At 37.1% G+C, this 26,338-nt stretch overlaps 1 protein-coding gene across 3 annotated transcripts in view; it reads right to left on the reverse strand.

Annotated features, from left to right (window-relative positions):
- The window catches only part of PTPN21 (protein tyrosine phosphatase non-receptor type 21), a 47,245-nt gene that overhangs the window by 13,708 nt on the left and 7,199 nt on the right, over positions 1-26,338 (reverse strand). For 2 of the 3 annotated variants that reach the window (XM_042791108.1, XM_042791109.1), the window contains exons 3-14: positions 18,345-18,514; positions 15,496-15,593; positions 12,955-13,022; positions 12,424-12,494; positions 11,033-11,120; positions 10,743-10,831; positions 8,543-8,630; positions 7,755-7,834; positions 6,481-6,582; positions 5,746-5,806; positions 5,180-5,264; positions 1,611-3,076 (exon numbers count right to left, since the gene is read on the reverse strand). In XM_042791108.1, the coding sequence (XP_042647042.1) occupies positions 1,611-3,076; positions 5,180-5,264; positions 5,746-5,806; positions 6,481-6,582; positions 7,755-7,834; positions 8,543-8,630; positions 10,743-10,831; positions 11,033-11,120; positions 12,424-12,494; positions 12,955-13,022; positions 15,496-15,593; positions 18,345-18,514 (2,466 nt within the window). The remainder of the gene's footprint in view (positions 1-1,610; positions 3,077-5,179; positions 5,265-5,745; positions 5,807-6,480; positions 6,583-7,754; positions 7,835-8,542; positions 8,631-10,742; positions 10,832-11,032; positions 11,121-12,423; positions 12,495-12,954; positions 13,023-15,495; positions 15,594-18,344; positions 18,515-26,338) is intronic. The other variant, XM_033010559.2, reaches the window with a different exon arrangement.

Genomic DNA, 26,338 nt, shown 5'->3' on the forward strand with positions numbered 1-26,338 from the left:
AGAAAATGTGAGTGTACATGCTGCCTGAATGATAACTGATGCTTTCAAAAGCTAAATGGTAGCAAGGAATAGGAAGACAAAGATAAGAGAATGAGACCACATTCAACAGTAAAGTGAACACAAACACAACAGTAAGAGTTCACTGAAAAGCAAAATGTGCAAATATCGGTAGGACCCTGCTTTGTTACCAGGATATGCCTCGCAATACTGAACACAGAAAGGTAATATTCTCTATTGTGTAATGGCACTCTTAAGTGTTCCTGAACTAGAAAGTATTTTACTAAACACTTCCAGTGAAAAAGTTTTAATATCAATTTCATTTTAAAGGTTGACTTGAACATTTACATAGCTATGAGAAGGAAAAGGCAGGTCATGACTTTGGTAGACACATCAGTGCCTGAAACTGTATCTTTTGGAGAATAAATACTAAGTGACTATCTAAATGTGAACACAAGGAGAAAGGTATCACCTTTTTTTCCTATATCCACGTATCAAACAGGAGAAAGGAGATTTAGAAAAACATACACAATTATAAAATTAATTGAAGCCGATGAAGGTTCACATTTCAATGTGTTCGGCTCCATATATAACAAGTCTGACAGATAAGAATTGTGATAACAGTAACTATACACAGCTTTGCAGCATCAACTGTAACAGTTACTACAGCAGTAGAAGTTATATGGTAGTTCCACTGCAGTCCAATTTGTGCAAAGAACTATCTGACACTAACTCAGGCAGGCAAAGTCAACAACAATCAATTTTAAAAGGCAAAATAATAATAAAAATGGTCTTCCTCCTTTAGCACCTGAAATACGCCACAGACTACAAAAAACTGAACAACAGTTTAAAACAAAATGAGGTGATAAGGACTGACAGTGAAACTGTACGGTCCCACACAGACCTTGATGTTTCTGTGAGGTGGGAAATTACAGGGAAAGTGAAACTTGCAGTTTTTCACTATTTATGGCTTCATAATTGGAGTAGGAGAAAGAGACATGGCAATAAAGAAATACCTTTAGTGGGATAAAAACAGCTTGAAGAGAAGCCAAAAGGGAAAAGATATGAAAAGGGGAAGGGATGGAGGAAAGAAGAGAATGCAAGGAAGGAATTTATTGCCTAATGCATCATCAGGTCCCCTCCTAGGTCAGAAGAAGAAAGCAAATTAATCAAAAAAAGTAAATATTCAGTTACATCTGATTTTTCAGTGAGAGGAGTATTAGAAAGCTGCTGGTGGAATGGAAAGAGTTGCTTCTATTCCAGATAAGGATAGGTAGGGCAGAATTTCGGATCTAGAACTGACTTTAATTTAGCTCATTTCACAGTTGCTAGCCAGGTTAGGTGCCTCAGATGGATGGAGGCTGCACAGCTGGCTTTTTGTGGGAGGACTATACAAACAGAAGTCAGACATGGCAGAAAAGTGGATACAGGATAGCTAAGCAAAGATTATCAGGGAAAAAACAGAAAAATAAAGGTCAGGCTTAAAACATGTGAAATACAAGCTACCTTAAAAGCATCATATGTTGATTAGAAAAACCCCAAACCTCAAACAGAAACCCCACACAACTCCCACTACAGAACAACCCAAAATAAGAGGAGTAATATCCACTTACACCTAGCGGGGGAAGGCCTTCCACAATATTCTTCTTCCCAGACAAAAGATCGGACACAGGTCTCTTCTTTACTGAATCTTTCCTTACTCTGTATCTCCCTGATGTTGTGAGATCAGATTCCGACATAGATGGAGTAAGCAGTCCTTCCCCTCTTCTCTGTACCTGGCTTTCTACTAGTAAATGAACGGGACTCATATCTTTCATTCTCTTTTCTGTCTCTGTAATATGTAATTTAGGCTCAAGAATATGCAAGGGGCCAGCAGATGAAGCAACGGAGCTATATGGGTAGTTCAGTACTGAATCATGAGAATAACCACCCATAACAGATGAAAGTTGGGTTTGATCTTCAGGGAGAGGAGCAAGACTTGTACTAGCTTTGTTTTCTTCTTCAAATTCTTCCTCTTCCTCACTACTGTGAATCAGCATCGTAGCATCTGAAAGGGTTTTCTTATGATCGCAGTTCACACTTTCTTCTTGCTCACTTTCTTTTTGCTTTGTTCTCTCCATCAGAATGTTGGGCTGTGACCCTTCTGAGATAACTCTCGGAAGAGCCACATCTGCTGCAGAAGCTGACATGGTCCTCTCTTTAATTCTTATTCCTTCAAAGCTGGGAGTCAAACCTGCTATTTCAATACTGTTCCTTTTCTGCAGCTGAGCATGGCGTGCTGACGTTAGCGGTTCACTGACTTCCTGAAGAGAATGTGCCACAGGCAGGCTGTCTTCCTGAAATGTCTGGACAGAATGGTGTACTCGCCTTGTGATAAGATCTGGATTGCTGCTGCTAATGTAGATGTGTCGCGAAAGGTCTGGAGTACTGTTTGCAGGTCTTGGGTATGGGTACGGAGGAGGTGGTCGATAGACTTGGGTCTTCATTATATTTGGTGCTGGATAATCCTGAGTCTGGAGCTGCACATTAGTCAACTCAGGCACACTGACTGCCCCAACAACCGGGCGCTTTTCAGCAGGGTAGGGGTAGGGGGTTTGGCTGTGAAAACTGTAGTTCAGGTTAAATGGATAATGGTTGGATTGTGGGGAAGCAAAGTGAGCATGTTCTCGTATTTCAGGCTGACTGTAAACTAAGGCATCAGGCCTGCTGTAAGCATATGAATTGCTGATGTTAAGATTTCTCATTGAATGACTCTGCCTATCTGTGTGCACCATCCCCCTGTTGAGCTGTCTCATCACGGTTTCATAGTCTGGTGTGGGACGATATGAAGGTGGTATTAGTGCACTATGCCTGTGTGATGGGACATAATCAGTTCTGAGGACGTCACTTCCAGTAATGCTTGGGTTAGAGGACATAGGGGACGGCTGCAAGTAATGTTGTGGATTGTTCAAGGAGTTTGTGCTATGTGCACTATAGACACTACCATTGCGGATCCGACCACTGTAGTCATGAGGGGCTCTATCCAAACTAGTCTGAGAGTGACAGTAGTATCCATTCTGATTGCTCACAAAGAGGTTATCTGAAAGTAAAGTTTAAGAACAATCTTTATGTCCAAGACATCAGACAGAGATATCCTCTATTAAGACACAGCTAACCAATGTTTGAGACTTTCAAATTCTCAGTTATTCTTAGCTATGTATTGAAATAGGAAGAAAAAAATAAAACAACCCCAGCTTTTTTGTTGTTGTTGATACCTAAAGTATGCACACCAGAATAACCTATTATGGTCATTTAGAAGATACAAATTACTACTGGAAAACATTGACTCAGTTTAAGAATGGCTTTCTTCTGTTTAGGATAGGTTTGCAAAGTTTCAGTCCAAGTTAAACAAAATCCATATCAATCTTAAACCACACTAATTGAAAGAAAACCCATCTACAATAGGGTTTACACTAATCTAATTCTAACGAGATCAGTTTAAGCAGCAAGAAAGAAGAAAAAAGTAAACAAAAACTCCCTCAACTCTTCTTCTCCCTACCCACACCCTAAGTAGATGTAGTACCACAAGACCTTTTAAAAAAAGAAAAAAAAAAAGCCACCATCACATATTGTTTGCACAATAACATATACCCACTCTGATGGGTAAAGAAAATGATCTAGCAGTTTATATATCCAATATACATTTAATAATTTAACCATTACTTCATTTGATGTACAATTTGCCAAGCTCCAGAAGAGAACAATTCAGTCATTGCTTTAGATGCCTTTCATGATTTAACTCTTCCGGTTCACCAGAATAACTGCCACACTTATGTTAATGAATTTGCTCACAATCAGAAGTTCCTTTATTTGTAAAAACTGTTCAAAAACAGGACATGTGCAGTAGCAAGTATCCAGCAATAATTCCAATGGAAAGAATTCAGCTATATTCTGAATTTGTATACCTGTACCTTCATGAATACCTGTGTAATTCTATTGAGATAGAAAACGTGCCTCTTCTATTACCAGTGAGGAGTTAGAGTATTTTTTTTTATCCAGCTGATTTGTAGGACAGGAAAGTCCCTATTAAAACTAAGGCAACTTTGCATAAACTTAGATTAAGCCCTTCAGGGCAGCAACTTTGTTAATTAAAGACACAGTGTGTAACAATCAAAAAAAAGGAGAGAAAGCAGCCCTGACTCCACTGTAAACTGCATAGATTAGCAGTATGCATTCCTTGAGAATTCTAATCAGGGTTTGCTTGGGTATTTTTCCTTTCCTTTTTTCAATCAAATGTATACCAATTCCATAACTTGAAGACTTCTATAGCCTTTGAATTCCCCACTATCTTTCAGTGTAGTGAACTCCAAGAGAAAATTCTCACATCCTGCACCCTGGGCTTAATTTTTTTTAATTGTCTGAATTGTTGGGCTCTGTTACTCTTTGCAGCTATTAAGATCAATATTGACAAGGATCTCACAATGCCATAATGTACCAGTTTGATACATGAACCAAAAAAACCCAACAGTCAGCTTAAACTCACCCAAGGGACCACAGTCTACAGTTACTGTGTATGCTATCATAACTAACTTTGCTCACATTCCATAGGAGAGGATATGGAAGAGAAGTAGCTGAGGGAACTGGGGTTGTTCAGCCTGGAGAAAAGGAAGCACAGGGGAGACCTTATTGCTCTCTACCACTACCTGAAAGAAGGTTGTAGTGAGGTGGGTGTCAGCCTCTTCTCCTGAGTAACAAGCAACAGGACAAGAGGAAATGACCTCCAGTTGCATCAGGGGAGGTTTAGATTGGATATTAGGAAAAATATCTTCACCAAAAGGGTCATCAAGCATTGGAAACAAGCTGCTCAGGGAAGTGGCTGAATCACCTCCCCTGGAGGTATTTAAAACATCTGTAGATGTGGTGCTTAGGGACATGGTTTAGTGGTGGACATGGCAGTGCTAGGTTAACGGGTAGACTTGATGATCTCAGAGGTCTTTTCCAACCAAAACGATTGTATGATTCTATTTCACATTACCCTACAGGTCTAGAGTAGCAGAAAGCACTTAAATGAGTGTTGTAGTACAAACCTATCCCACGCTGACCCTATGAATTCATTTAGCTCCAGCTAAAGTAGCTATAAATGCAAATTGTACCTTCTTCCTTCTAAAGTTGTGTAGTGTGGCCTTGGATTTAACGAACTCACCTTGGGAAGATGCATATGGTTCAGTATAATGACCATTGTAATGGAGCTGAGGTGGTGGAGGCATCATATAAGGCTGAGGCTTGGGCTAAGAAAGCAAGCATCTTATTGTTAGTTAAAAACTTAGGATTTATTTTAAAAATAAGTCTTGAAGATTTTTTTTTTTACATATAATGTATAATATTATCTACATAATACATAACGTATATTATACACACACACACACAGCCTTAGCATTAAACCATTTATCTAAATCTCCAATGTAGGAGAAGGAAACAAAACCAAAACAACACACCACCAACCCAAGACTGTATTTTGCCATCTGACATCTAGGAGAGTCTCCTAGAGACAGAGCAATCAAATTAAAATAGAAAATGTTTTCTGCTCCAATTATTTTGATTCTGTTAATCAGATATTAAATAGTAGCTTTCTCTACAAGTCAGAAACAGTCCCTCACACACTAGACATTTTTCACTGCTCATTTCATTTCACTGAAGGAAACTAATGTCTCATTCAAAGTCAATTGAAATCCATAAAAATGCAAATATAAAACTATTTGCTCTCCCTACCACAGACATCCTGGATGAAGATCGCCTTCTAACAGGATTCACTGTAACGGGCTGGGTTTGTCTACAGAAGAAATTTTATGGTAAGAAATTATTCTTAACACTACAACCTATTTCAAACCTTAGAAAGTGCTCCTAAATTCAGTTAAAAATCACTCTACATTTCTTGGAGCCAAGCCCTGTGTTAAATAGTCCTCCCCAACAGTCTCAAAAGGAAAGAGGTCTGTGCACAAACCACCATCGCAGACAGTATGACCAGAACCACAAAACGAGGATCAAAATACATCAGTTACTTCTTTACCTCTTTTCTATGAAGCATAAAAAGGAGATGCCCCTGAAAGACTGCAATAGGGCAGAAAAATCAGGAGAGTAACTGGGGACCAGTTCTAAATTTGGATCCCATATAAAATCTCATACTGTAAGTTACCCATTCTACAAGACCAGACACAAAATTGTCTACAGAATGTAACATTACAGATGTTACAGGAACTGGAAAGTGCAACTATACTGCATGAGCATTTGTATGTTCTAACATTCAAGCTAACGGTAATAAAGTCTCACAATTTGTTGGATTGCCTCCAGGATGTAAGGTTCAGAAACCTTAAGCTCCTTTTTCCCCACCCTGAACTGCACCTGTACTCTGCATCTTGCAGCAAGACAGAGGTCAAAAGACATCAGAATAATACAAATGAAGGAACTGCCAGATTTCAGAAAGAAAGACGATTTTTTTCAGCTCACCCTTTGGGAAGTGAAGGACGAGAAAGGATTGGAAAGCGTGGAAGGGAAAGAATGAGGGAAGATTTCTGAGAGCCCTCCTCAGGTGGAGAGTCCAGGGAGTCTCTAAAGACAAGGTACGTACAGATTAAGAAAAAAACCCCTAAATTTAACACAGACATGCATAAGAGTTTTCAGCAGCAGCACCAGATGACAGGGAATCTTGAAGATAATCAGAAAAGTTTTTTTGAGGATTTTACCTATTGATAAAACCATGTTGTGGTGAAAAGGTTAAAATAAGTAATCCTAGAGACTGACATTCAATACTGAACTATAGAACTGACATTATTCAGACAGCAATGCACAAGTCCCACAAAGGCACTACTACTACCAATACTTCTTATCCTCTCAAAAGGCAGGCAGGTTAACAAGCTTAGAGGTATGAGGTCTACTCCTTTCAAAATCAATCTTACTCTTCTACAATAAATTAGCATTAAACACACTAGCAAGTCATCTGTGGTACAAAATATTCCACTCTCTTTCCACTAGCCTTGGCAAATTTTGGACCAACCCCTCCATAGCTATATTCTCATGTACAAAGAAGAGGAATGGAACATTTGGGAATCATGCTTTTTTATGACAGACTATTCCCTGGGTCTAATTCTCTATTTTTTGACTGAAGTAACTTAACTGAAGGAAAGCTGTACCAGTGGAGTAGCTCAAATTCCAGCCCTTGATTTACAAGTTGGAGGCCAGCCCATTTAAATTTAATTTGATGAATTGTATTAAATTTACTTTGCACTGGTGCTACTTGAGCCATACGGATTCCATGGATATCCTAAGGACCACATACCTCTCAGCTGTCAATCCAGCACATTGCAGGAGTGCTTCACATACACTTCCCACCCTTTTAAAGGCCTCTAGAGTGTCCTTTCAGAGCAGTTCACCCAAACTGAGGCCAAAATCCCCATGATTCCAGTAGCCCACAAACATTCTAGCAAATGTAGCCCCAAAAGCAACTGAAATCTGTCACAGCGCTGAGATCCAGCAGCAGGGGCCAAACACTATTACTTCTGGTAAGATTTCAGTGTTCAGTATTGTCCTCTGTTACGAAGTAGAATATGTTTGAGAAACTGGTAATAAGTATTTTCTCCAAAAAGATTAAGAAAAAAATCCCAAGTCATTAACTACTACCATCTAAAAAGGACAGTAAAACATTATAAAGCTTGTACAAAAGATTTCACTTCCCAATGGAAGCTTCAAGGACACCAAGAGTTCTGCTAATATAAGCTACTTACAGGCTGCATTTATTTAGTCTGTAAAATTTGTGTCTAGCCACACACATCCTCCACACATATTTTGCTGTTTCCATATCTTCCTGCCAAAATCAAAACCAAAATTTGCATATTAGGACAAATATACATACCCTTCACCTGCTTTCAGACAAGCCACTAAAATTTTTAAGATTAAATTAGCATTGACCAATTTCTTTTTAGTAAAATTCACTACTGTCACCATGTTTTTCCCAAGACTGTACTTTACGGGCCTGTACATGCACTCTAGACTAACAATTTTATGAGATTTATGAAAGCGTAAAGTAGAAGCCTTTTGTTGAAGACAGTCTTATCAGCTATAACACTAACACAATTTACAGTGTATATATATACCATGCCATAAGATTGTCAACAGCTGTCTTCTTGACAAAGGCAAGTGGCAGATGCTACATAAAATTAATTCTGCAAGGAACACCATGGCCCATTCCAGCAAAGCTCTAAGACTATGTTTATCTTTAAATGCCACTGATTTAAAAGTTCAAAAAACATGCTAGAAATTTTACTGGAATGGATGAAAATGTTTATGACCATCTGAACCAACATTGTCAATATACTCAGCATAAAAGGTCAGATTTTTAATGCATTCCCATAGAAAGCTAGCCAGAGACAGTATTATTACTTTTTACTCATACAGTTCAAAATTGCTAAATATATAAAAAGTAGGTTTTATCCTTTGAGTTAAATTAGCAGTGTTAATTTGTGTTTCTATTTACTGATGCCTCTGAAAAAAATAAAAGTAAAAATCTACTCACAGTTTGGAACTGAATTGTCTCTTCTTTGTTTGACAGCTCTAATGCGAAAAAGGATTTGTTGTGGGACATGTTGGCAATATCATGCCACCTGCAGAGAAAAGGGACAGAACATGACTAGCAAGCGCCGATTTTCAAACCACAGAAAATGCAACTAAAGAATAGAACCACCATCAAGAATACGGATAAAGTACTGAGGACAAATAAAAAGTTATCAATCTATCTGAATGAGTTGCAGATCATCACTTCCATATCCACTAAATGACTGCTGAAAGGAAAATATGTACATGACTTACTCTTTTGAAGATGCACAACATGTACAGTAATAAGTTTATTACTTGTCTTCCACTTGAAATTTTTTCAAGTGTTCTTTTTTAAAAAAAAAATTAAATCAAATTTAGACAAATTTGTTTATCAGTAAATTATAATGTCCCAACTGCTTGAAAGCAAACCATACATCCAGAAAAAAAAAAAACATCTACACTAAACAAAGCCATCATTATGGCATTATTATACATATTTTCTAGAACTCTCCTGCATATTGACACATGAGAAAAATTTAGACTGTAAGAAATATAATACCATATATTTATTCACCTTCTTGTTCAATATAAATGTAGTTTGATCCGTAAGTATTATAGAAGTGTAAATAAAGCCTGTATCATTGATTTATTAAAAGAACATTCTGCTGTGCACAAACACAGGGAAAAAGCATGATCTAGATACAGGACTCTCTCTGAAAATATTTATATGACTTCCATTTTCATTATATAGATGTGGCTGATAGCATTTTCTATAGCTACTCACAATCCTATGCGTGAGGTAGAGAAACATTAATGCCTCTATTTTGATGCAGAACAAAGACCCCTCAGATTTAAGGCCTTGGTTCATAGGCATTTAAGGACACAATTATGAAACTACTTGAACCAATCTGAAACAACCTGCCCTTTGTAAATTGTGCTAGTGGTTCATTTTTCTATGCTTTTTTGCCACCCAAATACCATGATATATATATCCCTGGTAGAACTGCCCATAGTCATACAACAAATAAGCAATAGAGCAGAAAACTGGATCCTGCAATTGAATTATGAATACTTTCTGATGCTCTCTAATGTTCAACTTTTTTCTTATGTTTACACAGATACTGCATCCACAATTCTTTGGGAAATTACATGAAATATACAGATAAAGCTTTATTCCTCTCCACTGTGTGCTTGGAAAGTCAGATAACAGACCTGTTGCTTCATTTTGCAAGAAAGCAGAGCAGGGCACTTCTGCCACTCTACACAATTAAAAATAACTTGGTATCAGCTCTCCTAGCAGCAGAAGAGATAGAGATTTTTGTGAAGGACCGTGAACAACACTGCATTTATAAATTTTATTAAACAAAACCACTAACAGAAAGATGCACAGATGCTACTTTCTCTAACCCCAGAAATTCACCATGAGTTCCAGTAACCGTTGGATGACAGGCTTTCAAGATTCTGTTCATATTCAGGCAAAAATTCATGCAACAGCAAACTTGTGGCAAAAATTCAAGCCTTTCTTGCTCTAGCAGTAACTACAGATTACTAAAAAAACCCTTGATATGTATTTTTTTAAATACATTCCAAATTCTGTCCAAAGATGACAAAGCAAGCCCTCTTGAAGTCAGTGGGAACCAGGCTATTTCACATGAAGACTGAATTTTAACGGTTATGTGAGTTGCAGGTATACCTATGTCTACAATTTAACTATCAGAACATTAAATAATAAACTAAAACAATATATGAATCCAAAATAATGAAATAAATGTTATCATGTGACTCCCCTCTATTTCTTTTATATATAACATATGAAAGGAATTCCTGGATTATTTTATAATTGAATATTTCTAAGTAAATTGATGTGCCCATCTCAGGACTTAAGATGTTCTATGTGCAGAGAATTGCTCTTTTTTGACTCAATAAATGCTTTGCAATGGAATGTATATTAAATATTCATCTCTTAGAATTAACCTGGCTTAAAGAGATTCATCTTGCAGTCAATACATTGAAAAATTACCATGGACTTCAGTATTCATTGTAGCATGACAACTACAAGACTACACTTGGGCTTATCAAATGAATAAATACACATCATATCCAAGAGTCATTCTTGCTAGTGAGGAACACACATAAAATACAAAGTGCTCGAAGATATTTTAAGAGCGAACAATACTAACCTAAATACAACGGGAGGACGACCATTTTTGTGTTTCACAAAGATACCATCAAGACACGCTCCAATGAATATGTCACTTCCTTGGCTGTCCTGTAAAAAGTTGCAAAAAATTATGCAAATACAGAAAAAAAATCTTTGAAAGCAAAGCTACATGAGAATCAACTACTTTTATATTTCTCGGGGAGAAAAGAGGCAGTATGGTTTTGGGGTTTTATGTATTTTTGGCAGGAAGTAACCCTTTTTACACATGAAAAAAAAAGCAACTGAGACAAAGATCAAAACCCTGTTTACCTTTGCAGGATAGGTTTCTTCACCATATCCCTCCATTCTCTCTACTTCTTGCATATATAACATTTCCGCATCAGGAGGAGTAAGGCCTCTACAAATAAAAACAACGATCAGCTAGTACTGTCAATATGAAAAAAATCATCTTTGTTTTACTCTGACTGACACTGTCAAAGCTTGAAAAGCATTCCCAAGACATCCAGGCAACCATCAAATCATGTTGTTTTAATCTGTATCAGTGGCTGATATATTTGTCTCAGCCTTTACACCTTGATTCTATTAACTTCTTTCTCTCGGGCATTTCTAGGGGTAAATAGCAACAAAGACCAGTTACAATCACCATCTCTGCTAGTGGCAGACAATTATCATGTTCTTCAAAACCATCACTTTCACCATATTTTCTCACTTTATCAGAATGATTTTTCTGGCACATGTGTTCAACACCTGAATTTCTCCTATTGCAGTATACATGTTTAGGACCAAAATGAAGTCTGATGCTTCACATTTCACGAAAGAGTCTAATTTTCTAAATGCTGACAGAATTTGAACTGTAATGGCTTGAAAATAGGAGAAGGTCAAGATCTGCAGTTAAAGGTAGTATTTTTTTTTAATTAGACCAACTGGCAAAGACAGTTTTCTCACAGACTTGCAGTAGTCACAGGGATTAAAAGCTTGTGTTTTCCTACCTTTTATGATCTCATAAAAGACATTATCTGCAAAACCCTGTCCATACTCATTCTTATGTCTCAATACTTTTTCAATCATCAATCTGTTTCTTCAATTTTCCTAATGTCATGCAGACTAAATTTGCTTTGCTGAACCTTAACCATGCAATTTTGTTCTGAAAACGTTTCAGACGTAAAGGAATTTGAACTTTTCAAACTGTTACTTTAAAACAATATAGTTAAAAATAATCAGTATTACTTACATAGTCACAAGTATTTTTCACTGATGAACTCAAAACAGAGAACTTTTCTTTGTCTTGAACTACAGCATCTAACACACCTTTTACTTAAGATCATAAGCATTCTGGCATGGTTACTGTTTCTACATTTCCACTGCTCTCGGTATCTGCCAATGTTGTTTATCAAGAGACATCCTTACTGGGGTCATAACTTCATATAAATAAGTTTCAGAAACATTATACAGGTGAAGTCACACTATTTAATCATGTTCTTAATTTTCAAGCAGAATCCTCTCATTTATATAATGGTCATTCTGATCTCTGTTCACTTTGATTCAGCAAAAATTCTCTAATTTTAATGCAGGTGTATCAGCGAAAGACTCACTTAAATAAGATGTGAAATTAGTCCAACTGTCTTCTGAGATTCCCAACTTCTTAAGCTACTGAAGCAATCATATCAAAATTAAGCCATAAATAGTTTTAGAAATTTTACCTGTACTTCTGATGTAGCAAGGCAACTTTCTGTGTTGCTTCTTCCAATATTTTTTCTTCTTGCAGCCAACCCTTAAAGTAAGATAGCATTTATAGAATGAAATACAAAAAATTCTACAAAATTAATGGTTAGTTTCTTTACATAGTCAAATCAACCCTCCACTCCAGTCTTGGGGCTTAGATGCTGTAATATACACACAAGCAAAAACAAGGAGCACAAACACTGTTTTGAAGTGGTTTTACTCACTTTCCCATCTCCACCCCAACCTTCTTTTCAGTGTAATATATAATAAAATTGACAAGATCTTGCAATATCTTTGCTTCTGTGTAATATAAGGTAGGTATCATATTTCACTCCAGTCTCAAAGAAAACCTTTACTGAATTTAACAATCTAGGGAGCAGTAATGGATCTAGACTAGATGGATCATGAAGTCTTTAATAATTACTTGCATTTACCGATCTAAAGAAAGATTTAAATTTAAATTTATCAATTTAAGAATTTAAATGTATCGATTTAAAGTAAGTACTTACCACTGGAAACAAAGCAAATCTTTGTAGAAACTCCTGAGATTCATACTGATCATAGTCTCCAAAATCAGCTAAAAAATAAAAAATTTCTTGGATTCAAACATTTGTAACAGAATGATTCAATACCCGATTAATTGCAGCAGGATCTCCAAGTAGCAAATCTCCATCCTATTGAACTATGATCTGAAAGTAAAACAACGGACAAACTAACCACTAATGTTTATGAAAAGTAAAACCACATCCCACCTTTTTACCTTGTTCAGAAAAATTGGTAACACTCCTTGTGGATAGGAAAGCAGAAGAAATTATAAAACAGTAAGAGTGTCACACCAAGTTCCTTAGGTTTTTATTTGTTTGGTTTTTTAATCACATAATGCTTGAGTTTGGAAGGGGCCTCTGGAGATCTAGCACTAAGCACAGGCAGCTACAGCAGATTGTTTCAGACCTTCTCTGGTCATGTTTTCAATACAGAGGACAGACTTTACAACTTCTCTGGGCAACCTGTTCCAGTGTTTCGCCACTCTCACAACACAATTTTTATTATGTTTAGACAAAATTTCTTGTATTTCAGTTTGTACCCAATGCCTGAGAAGAGTCTGGGTCCATCTTCTTTACTCCCACTTTTCAGATACTTAATTACTTGCAGTATAGTGCCAGCAGGCTTCTCTAACTTGCAGCTGGACTGAAACACTACACAGAGCAGCTGGAGCACCCTTTTGCTCTCAAGCATTCTACCGCTCCCTGAACTCAGAAATGCAGAAAGAGGGACCTAGAAGCCTTCCCAGACTCAGGGACATGCTCAGAAGGGGCTTAACCCTTTTAATTTTAATAACAGTTTTGATTTTATGTCATGGCAAAGGGCATCCCAAGGAATTTGCCTCTTTTTCTGCTTCTAGGAAAAAACTAGACAACTTTTCAAAGAGAAATAAACCAGTCTTAATTGGAAAAGTTATGTACCAGTCTCACAAGCAAAACTGTGAAACAGCAGTCTGTACAGAATAGCTGCTCCAAAAAATATAAACACCCCAAGAATGCAGATCTTACGTACATTACCCCAGATTCTTGTCCACAATAGCATAACTTCAGAGACATTTAGAAACCAAATTTGTATTAAGTATTACAATTAATATGCAAGTTACTTATGATGAAAGGGGAGAACTTGTGGCACACTACACCAGCACAGCACTTGAGATAAAGCAGTGTTTAGAAATAGCCTATTGTAATTATTTCAAATACAGAGAATTCTTGAAACCAGTGCATTAGAAACAGCAAACAACTGCTTCTGTCTGCTCACCAGCTAAAATGAACTAACCTACCTGGTATAAGCTACTTCAGTCACTGCAGCACAGTAATTTAGAACTTGCGTTCTTTCGAAGTTGTTTTTTCACTGTGTTATCAACACATACAGTTTCTCTCTTATATAAGACTGAAAAAGGAATGTCAAAACTAAAAGGATAAATATTTTCCATTTGGAAAGAGGATTATATTGAAAGATTTCTATAAACAACTCACTGAGCAGAGAGACATTTACACTGTCCAAAGATAGGAAAAGCAAGATTTTGTCAGTTGAAGACCATTAAATCCTGGCTTGGATTAAACAGATTCACTGTTATATAAACAAGGCATTAATATAATTCACCCTACTCCACTGGTAACCACATTTGCAGAAAACATAATCTTTAATGTGATACTGCCAACACATGTAATTTAAAAAAAGACAAAAAACCTTAAGTTGTATGTACTGCCAATGATTTGAAGTCCCTTTCAATTTTGACAGTTACAATTGCTGTTAGATATACCGAATTGGCAATTCACTGTGAAGAAATATACAAACACACTAAGCAAAGCTGTTGCCATTAAAAACTTCTATCTTGAGAGATTTAAGATCAAAACAAGCATGTTACCAGGGAACATCAGACATGATCACAGCAGACAGACTTAAGACTGGTGGTTCTCTGGTGTATGCTCTATCCCATCTGACCCCAGTTAGGAAAAATAAATCAGCCATTTTCATGTAGGTATCACACAAATAGGTCTTCAGAAGTGATTTGAACATACTATTTGTTAACAGTCTTGCATACTAACTTGAAATAAACTTAGGTGAGAGAATATTTGGGAGAAAAAGCTGAGACAAGTACTCTTGTACATTCCGATTTGCTTATTTATTAAAATATGTCTCTCTTGTTACCATGTCAGAATAAAGAGTCTTCATTAACAGAAACAGATGAAGTCTGTCAATGTAAGCAGACGACTAAAGTCTTTGCCCCCAGAGGAACTCTGATGTCTAACTCAAACCCAGCTTCTCTAAATATATGTTAGATGGCCAAGTATACCTCTGAGGACTGCACAGAGATACCAGCAAGTTCAGGGCCACTGATCCCACTGTTCCCCCTCCTCAGCCCATACGATGAAGTTTTAAGAAGTAAGGCTTTCATAACTTACTGAACTGGGTCTTTGAGCGAGAAATAGAAAACATGCAATAGACAATATATCACCAAAGTTTCTAACGCAACATTAGCTAATTGGTACAATTGCCTTACTCACCTTGAACAGCTAAACCAGCCAGATGTATTGCTTGTTCCAGTGTGCAAGGAATGTTGCCTTCCAAGATATCTTTCTTTAATTGCAAATAATACTGATACCTACATGGGAAAAAAAGAAAAAGCTAACAAGGACTTTTTAATTTATAGACAGTGCAGATGGATATGCCTGCATTTCCTATTCCTCCCTGCATTCCCCAGTTTGTGCGGAGGGTAGTCTTCCTCATCATTCAGACCCACTATTTCATGGTCTTTGTTAACTCTTCCCTTAGCTTTTACATATCACTGAAGAATCAAATACTGCTACCTCTTAAAACAAAGAATCTCCATGATTTCTATCTACTACCATATGCCCATAAATTTATTTTTACCTCTTCCCTCCTTAATATTCTTCCTATCTCCTCTTCTACAGTGTTCAGTACACTGATGCTGTATTGCTGCAGTCTCTTCCAATAGATCTAACATTGCATCATGAAGCATCACAATAGCAACTTTCATTTCTGCATTACAACTTCCGAGTATACTTTGTTCGCACTTTCAAGGAACCATTTTTTTTCCTTTAATCTGACCTTTTCCTGAGTCTTCTCTTGTACATGCAGACACTACTAGCTGTACCATTTGTCCACAGTCTGAACCACGATTTTCTTAAATTCTTCTGCCCCTTTCAGCCATCCATTTAACACCCTATCGTGAGCTCAAAACACCTCAAAACTGAAATGTATAATGTAGCCATTTAGTACTATCATACTAAATGTAGTACATATAGTACTATAATGTAGCCATTACAGCTACACAGACTTTGTCAAGAAGGGTATTTGTCTTCTATAAGTCTAGTTTTAAAAGCTTCTTAATTTCCTCATGTTTTGTGTTACCTCTTGTGAAGTAAGGCTTTAATACCGAGAACATGGAAGCATGTGCTGCAATTCATTCAGTGATTAGAAAGTCCTGGTAAACTCCACACAAATTTTCATCAGGCTGAAAGATGGCTTTCTTCCCTCACTATTTAACAGCCTGTTAAATACAGTTACATTTTATAAATAATGTTTAGACTCTTCTGGATTCTACTACAAAAAAGCAATATGCTATATGACAGTAGATAACATCCTTATACAACACACACAACAGGAGCTGGGACTAAACCCAGGCCTTAAAAAAAAAGGAAAAAGCCACCACGTATCAAGGCACTTGGGGAAATAAATCTTCCCAGTCAAGCAGTAAAATGTAAGGTCTTTCCATAGGACTGCTATTGAAAGTAAACATACAAACAAAGAATCTTGTCACTACCTCATGATAGTACAAATACCATCTCTTTTGTCTATGACTTTTCCATTTCCTGGTATACAGTAAACACATAATTTGCTTAAGCATGCTCAATTTCATTTATATTGAAAAAGCATGAAAAAAATCCACAGATTTCTGAAACTAATCCAGACTCTCACTATCGTACATCAAAGCAAGTACCATCCTCTAGGACTTGAGTATAAGGTTGGCACACAAATTCCTGCTTTCTACATGGCTGCACACTGCAAAATTGCTGTTAAATCTCTAGCATAAACATCATATTCTTTATATAAATGCCAGAGAAGAATATTCAAGGTTTTTCAGGCAATTTAGCTATTCAATGCAACACCATGACATTTATCTTACTCTAATGCCTTCTAGTACACCAACAAGCACAGAATCTGAACCAAAGATTTATTAAAAAAAAGGCAAAGAAAAACAAAACAAACAAACAAAACCAAAAAGAAGACAGACCACTAGAATGACTTTTTAAGACAGTAAAATTGCTGAGAAAAAGCCCAAAACTTCAGAGTTTTCAGAAAGAAAATAATCTTAGAAATTCACACAGAACAAAAAGTAAAGCTGACCAGGCATTGAGCAATACATTACGGCACCAGTGTCTGCACCAAGAGGCTTATCTCCCTGAAAAGCTCTCACACCACAATTAGTGGAAAAGGTCTCTGGCAAGGTATTTTAGCACCAGAGTATAAAAAGACAGTTTCATGCAACCACAGAATAAATTGAGCTGCATGAAGTTTGAGCCCCGCTCAAAGCAGGGCCAACTTGAAGTTACCAGCTTAAACAGTTTAATTAATGCAAGCACATATTTCTGAAATAACAATTATGTGTTTGTAATCCAGTTACTGGTCTTGCACTCATTTGCCTGTTAAAAATAATTAAATCAGAACAACTATACACATTAAGATGCTAGAAGCCAACGTATAGGCCCATAGGAATACCTGGCCAGTATATATGCTCAATTTTACTCTTCCCCTGCAATCAGCACCACTTATGCGGTGTTCCTCAGATTCACAGTAGAAATAGATATATAGGTGATTCACAGTAGAATAGATATATGATATAAAAGCTAACATCTATCTTCATCGCCCAGTGATACACAAAAAAATCACAAGCTGAAGCACAGCCTGTAATTTGCCAATGTATTGTACTGAAAGTAGAGAAAGTACTGAAAGCAAAATAAAGGAAAACATAGCTCAATAAAATCTGCATGTGCTTTGTGCAGGATGGACATCCCCAAAAGCAATATATGGCTCTTCAAAACAGAGAGACAAACATGAAGGGACTAAAACAATTAAAAGTCTGATCATGCAAGTGTGCCTATTACTGAAAACAGGTTTGAACAGATTCCTAAGATCACCAAAAAGTTAGTTGCTTGCTTAGTTTATCATATATTTTAAATATTTAAAAAAGAAATACACAGTTTGAACATAAATTCTGCCTAAAGTAATAATTTCCATTTCTATAGAGGTAGGGGAAAGCAGACAATTTTAAAATAAACCATACATTTCAAAATGCTGAAAGCAAAATTATAGACACTTGTATGAAGTTTACCTGGTAATCTCCTGCTGAAGCTGAGAAACAGTAGGGACATAGAACACTACTCCAAAATACACAGTTGGCTCCAAGGCATATTTGTCCAGCTGCTTTTTCAGAGGCTTGTCCAAATCTACCCATCTGCGCTGGTTCTGCTTATTATAATACCACAGACTGAAATATGTAATCTGAAAAAGAGGCATTTCAATGATGAAAAAGAGTTAGTATTGCAATATTAGATAAAATACATTGTCTGAAAGTCTTGTTACTTCAAAATAAAGATTTTCAAACACTAAGGCTATGCGTTATTGAAATCTTAGAAAACCAGAGAGACATTTAATATCAAAAGCAGACATTACTTCCAGATAAGCAATCCACATACGTAAGATCCCCTACCTAAAACATTAACAAACCTACTCCTTATTTGCAAACAATCCCTGACCCTGTTGCAGCAACTCACAGATGTTAGTAGTAAGCATTTATGTGTGGCAGGAAAACTAAGGAAAGTGAGAAGGCAAACAGAAAATGATATTGAACAGCACAAGAACAAGGTATGCACATGGATCAGGACAATCCCAAACACAAATAAAGGCTGAGTGAAGAATGGATTGACAGCAGCCCTGTGGAGAAGGACATGGGGGTGTTGGATGACAAGAAGCTCAACATGACCTGGTCTGTAAGCACACATTGCCGGAAAGCCAACCATATCCCGGGCTGCATCAAGAGAAGCGTGACCAGCAGGTCGAGGGAGGTGATTCTCCCCCTCTACTCTGCTCTCATGAGACCCCACCTGCAGTGCTGTGTCCAGCTCTGGGGGCCCCAACATAAGAAAGACATGGACCTGTTGGACTGAATCCAGAGGAGACCACAAAGATGATCAAAGGGCTGGAGCATCTCTCCTATGAGGACAAGCTGAGAGAGTTGGGTTTGTTCAGCCTCAAGAAGAGAAGGCTCTGGGAAGACCTTATAGTACCTCATGACTTCTAGTGCCTAAAGAGGACCTACAAGAAAGCTGGAGAGGGACTTTTTATGAAGGTATGTAGTGACAGGACGAGGGGTAATGTGTTTAAACTGAAAGAGAGTAGATTTAGATTAGATGTAAGGAAGAAATTTTTCATTATGTGGGTAGTGAGACACTGGACCAGGTTGCCCAGAAAGGTTGTAGATGCCCCCTCCTTGGAAGGGTTCAAGGCCAGGTTGGACGGGGCTTTGAGCAACCTGGTCTAGTGAAAGGTGTCCCTGCCCGGGGCAGGGGGGTTGGAACCTGATGATCTTTAAGGTCCCTTCCAACCCAAACCATTCTATGATAGGCCACTTCAGTACTTTCCTGTGAAAACTCACCTAATATACATGTCTGAAAATTCATATAAATACATCTCGTTAGTTTATACTTTAAACAGGATGAAGAGTCTACCCTCATGGGATTCTGGCTATCCCTTCCATCTCTGACAGGCTGACTATGCATGTAACAACCACAACATGGGCAGGTATGCTACATCCCAAACTTCAAGGACAGCACTGAAGCCAATGCTCCATATCAGCACAGATCATTAAGTAATTCTTGGCACAAAAGTCAAAGTGTAGTATTAAATTAATAAAATGATCTATTTCATAAAAAAAATTTTCTCCAGGAAATTCGAGCCAATTCTAAGATATAATGTTTCATTGACACTGCATACTGGAAAAATATACTTATTTGCCTCTCTCTAAATTAGTATCAACACAGTTTTAAAGGTTTGTTGGTGTCTTTTTTTCCTTTTTTTTTTTTTTTTTTAAAAAAAAAAAATCCCCTAAATTAAAATTACTGTTACCATGTAATTGCAAAAATCAGTGTTAAGAAGATAAAAATGTTAGGATGAAGTCTGCACATTTAACCTTAATTAAGATCCCTTCTGCAAGTTCTAAGACAACTCTGGTCCCATTTGATAAAAATTTTAATACAAAACTTAAATTGAATTAGAACTGTTCATAGAAGAAAAAAGCAGTTTTTCAGTATGGTATAAGATGTTTGGAGAAAAGGCAGAATGCTGGTACATACAAAATAGTTTTGTGGTTGGGAAAGTTTAAAAATCACCATAGAGAAACAGACTGTATTCCCACAGCAGAAACAGAGTTCTCTTGTAAAGCAAAACCTACAAACCAAATTTTTCACAACTGGACACTGTGTGCTCTTCACTTCTGAATTCTGAAAACCAAGAGTCACATTTAAGAAGTCATAAACACTTCCAGTTTCAAGAGGACAAAAGGAACATGGCTCTGAATACAAATACTATAAACACTGTTTTCTAAATTTCTCAGTCCAAGCGCACAAACTTTGCTGATACCCTAGACAACATCTGCTTTTATTTCTGTGCTTCAATCCCCTAACCATAAGATATAGTGTGTGGTAACCTCTGCCACCCCACAAGGATATTGAGAAGACGGTATCTTACGATTCCATAACATGTTAGGAATTATAACAGTAGTGCCACACAAACTCCATTAAGAAAGAAATACTATGTTTGCTGCAACATCACACACTCAAAAAGATAAAACGTATCAAATGACTACTGTCCAATCCTTCCTGCAGATTGAACAAGGAAAGGAACGCATGTAAAAAGTTGTATTTCTCTTTCATTACGAGACTGTTAACACCATGCGCACAATCACAGGAGCCAAAGTCAGACTGTGATGCCGACATCCTGTGCATGTTACAAATGTCATGTGTATATAATGCAAGATGGTAAGTAAACTAGAGGACCAAACAATAAAAATAACTGTTAAAAACTGAACTGTATGCTGTGAGCCACTTGATCTCACTTGCTAGGAAATGCTCAAAATAGAAAACCTACTGTGCTGGCCCAGCCCACCTGGCCAACAGGTCAACTGCCTCAGACCCAGGCCGAGTGTGATCTGAAACATGGAACCACAACCTTCTGGGTGAGGGCAGAGGCCAAGGCGGAGACTGAAACCTAAGGGTAACAGATACAGAACCACAGAAAGCCACCAACAAATTTGAAAGGTTTCTGTAAAAGATAGCACACAAACACTTTCAGAAACCAACTAAAAATGAATGCAAAAATTTCTAAGTAACTGAATAACTTTCATCTGCAGCCTTAGTGTATTTAAGCCTCAAAGAAGCACAGATATGTAACAGAAAGGTAAGGCCAGAAAGAGTACAAACTTCGGTTAACACCACCACTGTTTCAAACTCTGATATAAGATACTCCTGGTTCGACACCCTGAAGCCCAAACTGAATGTATAGCCTATTTTTAAGGCATGCTGATCACTTGCACTGGTCTGTTTCTTTAAAACACTGACCACTTTTTCTTGCCTAGGCACAGAACCAAGTAGTTACTGGCACAACAGAGCAAGGAAAACGTTTCCGTGTTTTAAAATATTCTCTGGAAACCAGCATATCTTTAAACAAGATTTTTCTGCCACAGTATTTTCCCTTACAAATTCTCCAAGCTGGTCAATCAAAAATAAAATGAAAGCCAAGCAAAACACTATAGACCAAAGCCTGTCTTCTGACTTGTATGCAAACCTTTCACTTGACTTCAAGGGCAGAATTTGATCCTGTGAGTTTGCAGAGGAGCTTATGCACCCTGGAATATTCGCACTGATTAAAATAGAATCCAATTTTATTCATTGCTAAAACATTTTATTATTAGCAGCTCAGGACAACATCCAATGCTAAAAAGAATGTCATGACATAATTCTTAAAATATGTTAAGCTGTTAAGATTAACGCTACTTTGAGGTTCATTTATTTTAGTGACTTATTCATGACCCAACCCCTTTGAAGAAATTCAAATAGAAATATAAAGAACATTTAATTTCCGCACAGTTACATTCTACCTAGCTGCTTTCTGTTACTACAGACAGGAACAGTAAGCATTTTTGCATACAAGTTCAAAAGTTACCAAGAACACAGAAGTACCAAAAACCCAACACAGCATTACAACCCACAAGTTGGTGAGAGTGGAGTGACTTAATCTATGATGCCAACCAGACTTCCTAAACTAAGCTGAGGAGGTTCATCATGTACAAGTGCCATAAAACCACATTAATGTAGGTGACTAGATTATATTTTTTAGCATGATGTATGACGAGTCAGAGAAGTTGGGCTGATCAGTCTTAAGAAGGGACTAAAGTAAAATCTTACTGTGAACTTCAATTGCATAAGAGCAGGGTAAGGCAGAGCCAGACTCTTCTTGGAAGTGCTCACTGCAAATATGAGGAGCACTGGGCACAAGCTGCAATGTGGGAAATTCCAATTAGATCAGGAAAAAAATTTCACAACAAGACTAGCCAAACACTGGAACAGGTAGCCCAAAAAGGTGTCACATATCTCTGTCCTTGGAGGCACTCGAACTCACCTAGGCAATCCCTGAGCCACCTGATCCAAGCTGGCCTTTCCTGAGAAGAGGGTGAGATCATGCAACCCTCAGAGCCCCCTTCCAACTCAAACTATTAGGTGATTTTATGTCATTATAGAATCGGTGCTGACAAAGAGAAACTTTTATGTTCCCTAGGATTTTGAGAAAAAAAAAAAAAAAAAAAAAAAAAAGACATAAAGGGAAAAAAAAAAAGTTAAGACAGAAATAAAAAAAATAACTCTCTGTAAAACTTCAGACCAAAGGAAAAAAAAAACACAACCACTTTTTGGGGATGGAAGCAGGGAGGGCAAATAGACTAATAGACTATACCACGCATTCCTCTGAGGCAAAACAGTGTGCAAAGTTTACTTCGAATTTATCTATTTCATTATATATTTCCCCAGCTAATTTCCATATCCTATATTAGAAATCTTACAGATTATCTCACAGGTTACAAATAGACTGGAAAAGATAATTGTTTTCTAATTGTTAATACAACGCCTTCTAATTAATCCAATCTGTTAGCTGCCTTGAGGGTACAGTGACCTGAGGAATCACCACCCTAAAACGTGAGGTAAGAAATTGTAAAAAGAAAACAATAACAGGATTTACAGGAGAATGTAATCAAAATATATTTTCAGGCTCTTCCTCTTTTACACTGGTACATACAAATAAAACAAGCCATAAGACTTTCCTGAACAGAGTGCTGGAAACACCTTCTCATTATTGAAGGATAACCACTGCAGTCAGACTTCTAAAATCCCAGTTAGCCCAAGGGCTCCACCATGTCTAGCTTTATTATATGCTTGGATACAAAACAGCTCCTGCCATCAGGATAACACAGTTTAAATAAACTGCATTCAGAAGAACTGGGTCAATAATCTTGTACTATGCACTACTGCCAGATACCAAATGAAAGCTTTACTCTACGCCCAATGTTAAGAACAACAGAAGGAGACAAGAGGCCTTGAAAACTCTCCAGAAACTCCACTCTTATCACAGCACACAATCTCCTCCACAAATCTTCCCAGTCTCTAGGGGAGAAAGGACTTGAAGCAGCCTGGACTGGCCAGAGTACACGATCCAAGACTTCCTGGAAGTGGTGGAGGAAAAAAAAAAAAAATCTATGAGTCTTGCCATGTAGCAGCCACTAAGTGGAAAGTTGCACTCCTCTACATACTATCACAACCAATCCTTCTTGCAGAAAAAGGAGGACCGTTGGCTAGCCTCATAAAAATCCCTCCCTTTGCCCCATTTGAAGCTTCCTACTTTAGGGTACTTTTGCTTATACTATTTCTGTTGTTCTAGTACTGACAAGATCTTCAACTGTAGCTACAGGAGGGAGTGTTTAGCAGGGTAGCTATATGAATACAGAGAGAAGTCAGTCTTAATTATTTCGTAATGAAAATCCTTTTTTACAACATCCCCCAACACACAATTATTTTCTCCTAGCTACTCCAATATGGGTTTCACAAATGCTACTTAAACAAAGCAATTGCCAGCTATAGCTTAAAGCAAGACAACAGGGATATGAAATAAACAAACAAAATCAATACTCTGCAAGATAATCTGACATATTCTAATTTATTCAAATTTTAAAATTGCACAAATCACAATACACTGTGTTTTACACCCTTCAAATATCTTGAATAAACGGTCTTGCGACAGGCAAGGCAGAATCTACTCATCAGTACATTAGACAAAGGTAAACTGGCTAATTTACAAGCTAAAGAGCGATGCCTTCGTAGTACATAGAAGACATTATAACCAAGACGTATTTTAACCTCTTGCAGAAACAGGTCAGTTATCAACATAATCAAGAAATGCAGAAACATACTTTTCTTAAAAAAATCACATTACTTTTTCCCACCACTGCCCAAAGCTGTGAGGAGGATGGAACTCACATATCTGCTTTTGACTCACACCTTACACAGCACTGACATTAAAATAAGTATCATGTTCCCATTCATGAGGCTTAAGTTCAAAATTTCAAAGTAGTCTAAAAATACTAAACAATAAGCTAATGTCTTTGCTTCAGAAGTAAAGAAAAATTCTTCTGTCAAAATTGATATAAAACTGTACAGCAATTTGCAGATATTGTGACAATGAAAAAGTAGAATAACTGGTATATTCAAATTCTGACCTAATTTTATTAAAAAGCTGAAGAAAACAGAGGCAAGGCTTCCTAATTGCCACTGCTGCTTTCATGGACAAAATGTTAATTTTGTCCTCCTCAGTGTAATAAGACTGAGTGAAAGTCCTATACCTGAATGTACAGCTCTCATCTTTCAGAAGAAGGAAGAACTACAATAATTACACTGAGGTAATTACTGATTTTGGCTGACTGCTCTGTCCTTCAATTTATCTTGGTTGCTAAATTACAATTATGGCACATATATATATATGTTTTAGATGCAGTCAAGTTTATTTTTCAATAAAGTAGCTTTTTAGAAATTAATTAGATTACACACTGAAGGTCTGCATTTTTACACATATTCCTCCATGACAGTTTTTCCTTTCCTAATTTTAAGGAAAATTTGGTTCAAATACGCAACCACAGCAGTTCAACTATGAGCGCTGTTTTTTCTCTTAACTCTCCAAGCCTTAGTTAAAATTTTGTCAGATTTCAATACAAGGCATAAACATAATTGTGTAGTGACCCCTCTGTCATGACTTGGCCCAACTTTTATTTGGCAGTCAGTATGTTTACTGATACATATACAGGTAAGAATACTTATGGTAGCACTTGGTCTTATTTTAAAAACACTTTTTATGCATGCAAAATACACATTTAAGAAACCACCACACTGAGTTAAAGGTATTTTTTTGTGTTTCCTCCAAACAAGAGCTGATATTATAGAATTCAGAGCAAAATTTTATAGCATAGTTCAAGCACTTCTGAAGCCCTGTTTCAGAACTTCGAAGTTACTCAGGATCTGGATAAATAGGAAAGAAGGAATCAAGGTTATGTCCAAAACAAACACAGGAACTTGCATACGCACAACACATACTGTCCACAGAAGTTCCCCACCATTAGCTCTTGTACTTGGGCCCAAATGTCTATCACATGTCTACGGTTAAACCAGACTCTGCTTGTATACAGTAGCAGAATTTATCCCTTCCTTCTGGTTTAGAAGAGTTATTAGAAAACAGAAACAAAAGAAGATTCGACAAGAGAAGTAAATCAGTTGTAACATCTCCTGCCAAACATCCTATAGATATCTAGCACTATTACCATTTATTTTTTTTTCTATATTTTCAAGTATTTAAATTGTATACTCATGCCCTACATTCAAAATGGGCAGTGTTGCACATACTTTTTAAGGTAGTTAACAATCAGAGCTCTCAGCATTTTTTCAAAACTTGTAATTCCAGAACGGTTTTGTGCAAATACAGCTTTTTGCATAAGTCAAGTTCGGTTATAGCTCTCTCATAGGATAAAAGACAGGCTGCACTACAAAGGGTAAGTAACTTACGTTCCCTTTCCCCAGTTCCTCAGTTTAAGAGAGCTGGATTATATACCCATTGCTGATGAGTCACATTCTGGGAATACCAGAAGATGTTGTTCTTAGTTTAATGCATTCATTTCACTTTTCTGTAAAGCCTACCATTCAGTAAAAAAATAAAATGTCAACATATTTGAGAATTCCT

The sequence above is a fragment of the Tyto alba genome, unplaced genomic scaffold (genome assembly GCF_018691265.1).
Source record: "Tyto alba isolate M040663 unplaced genomic scaffold, T.alba_DEE_v4.0 Super-Scaffold_18, whole genome shotgun sequence".
Classification (NCBI taxonomy): Eukaryota; Metazoa; Chordata; class Aves; order Strigiformes; family Tytonidae; genus Tyto; species Tyto alba.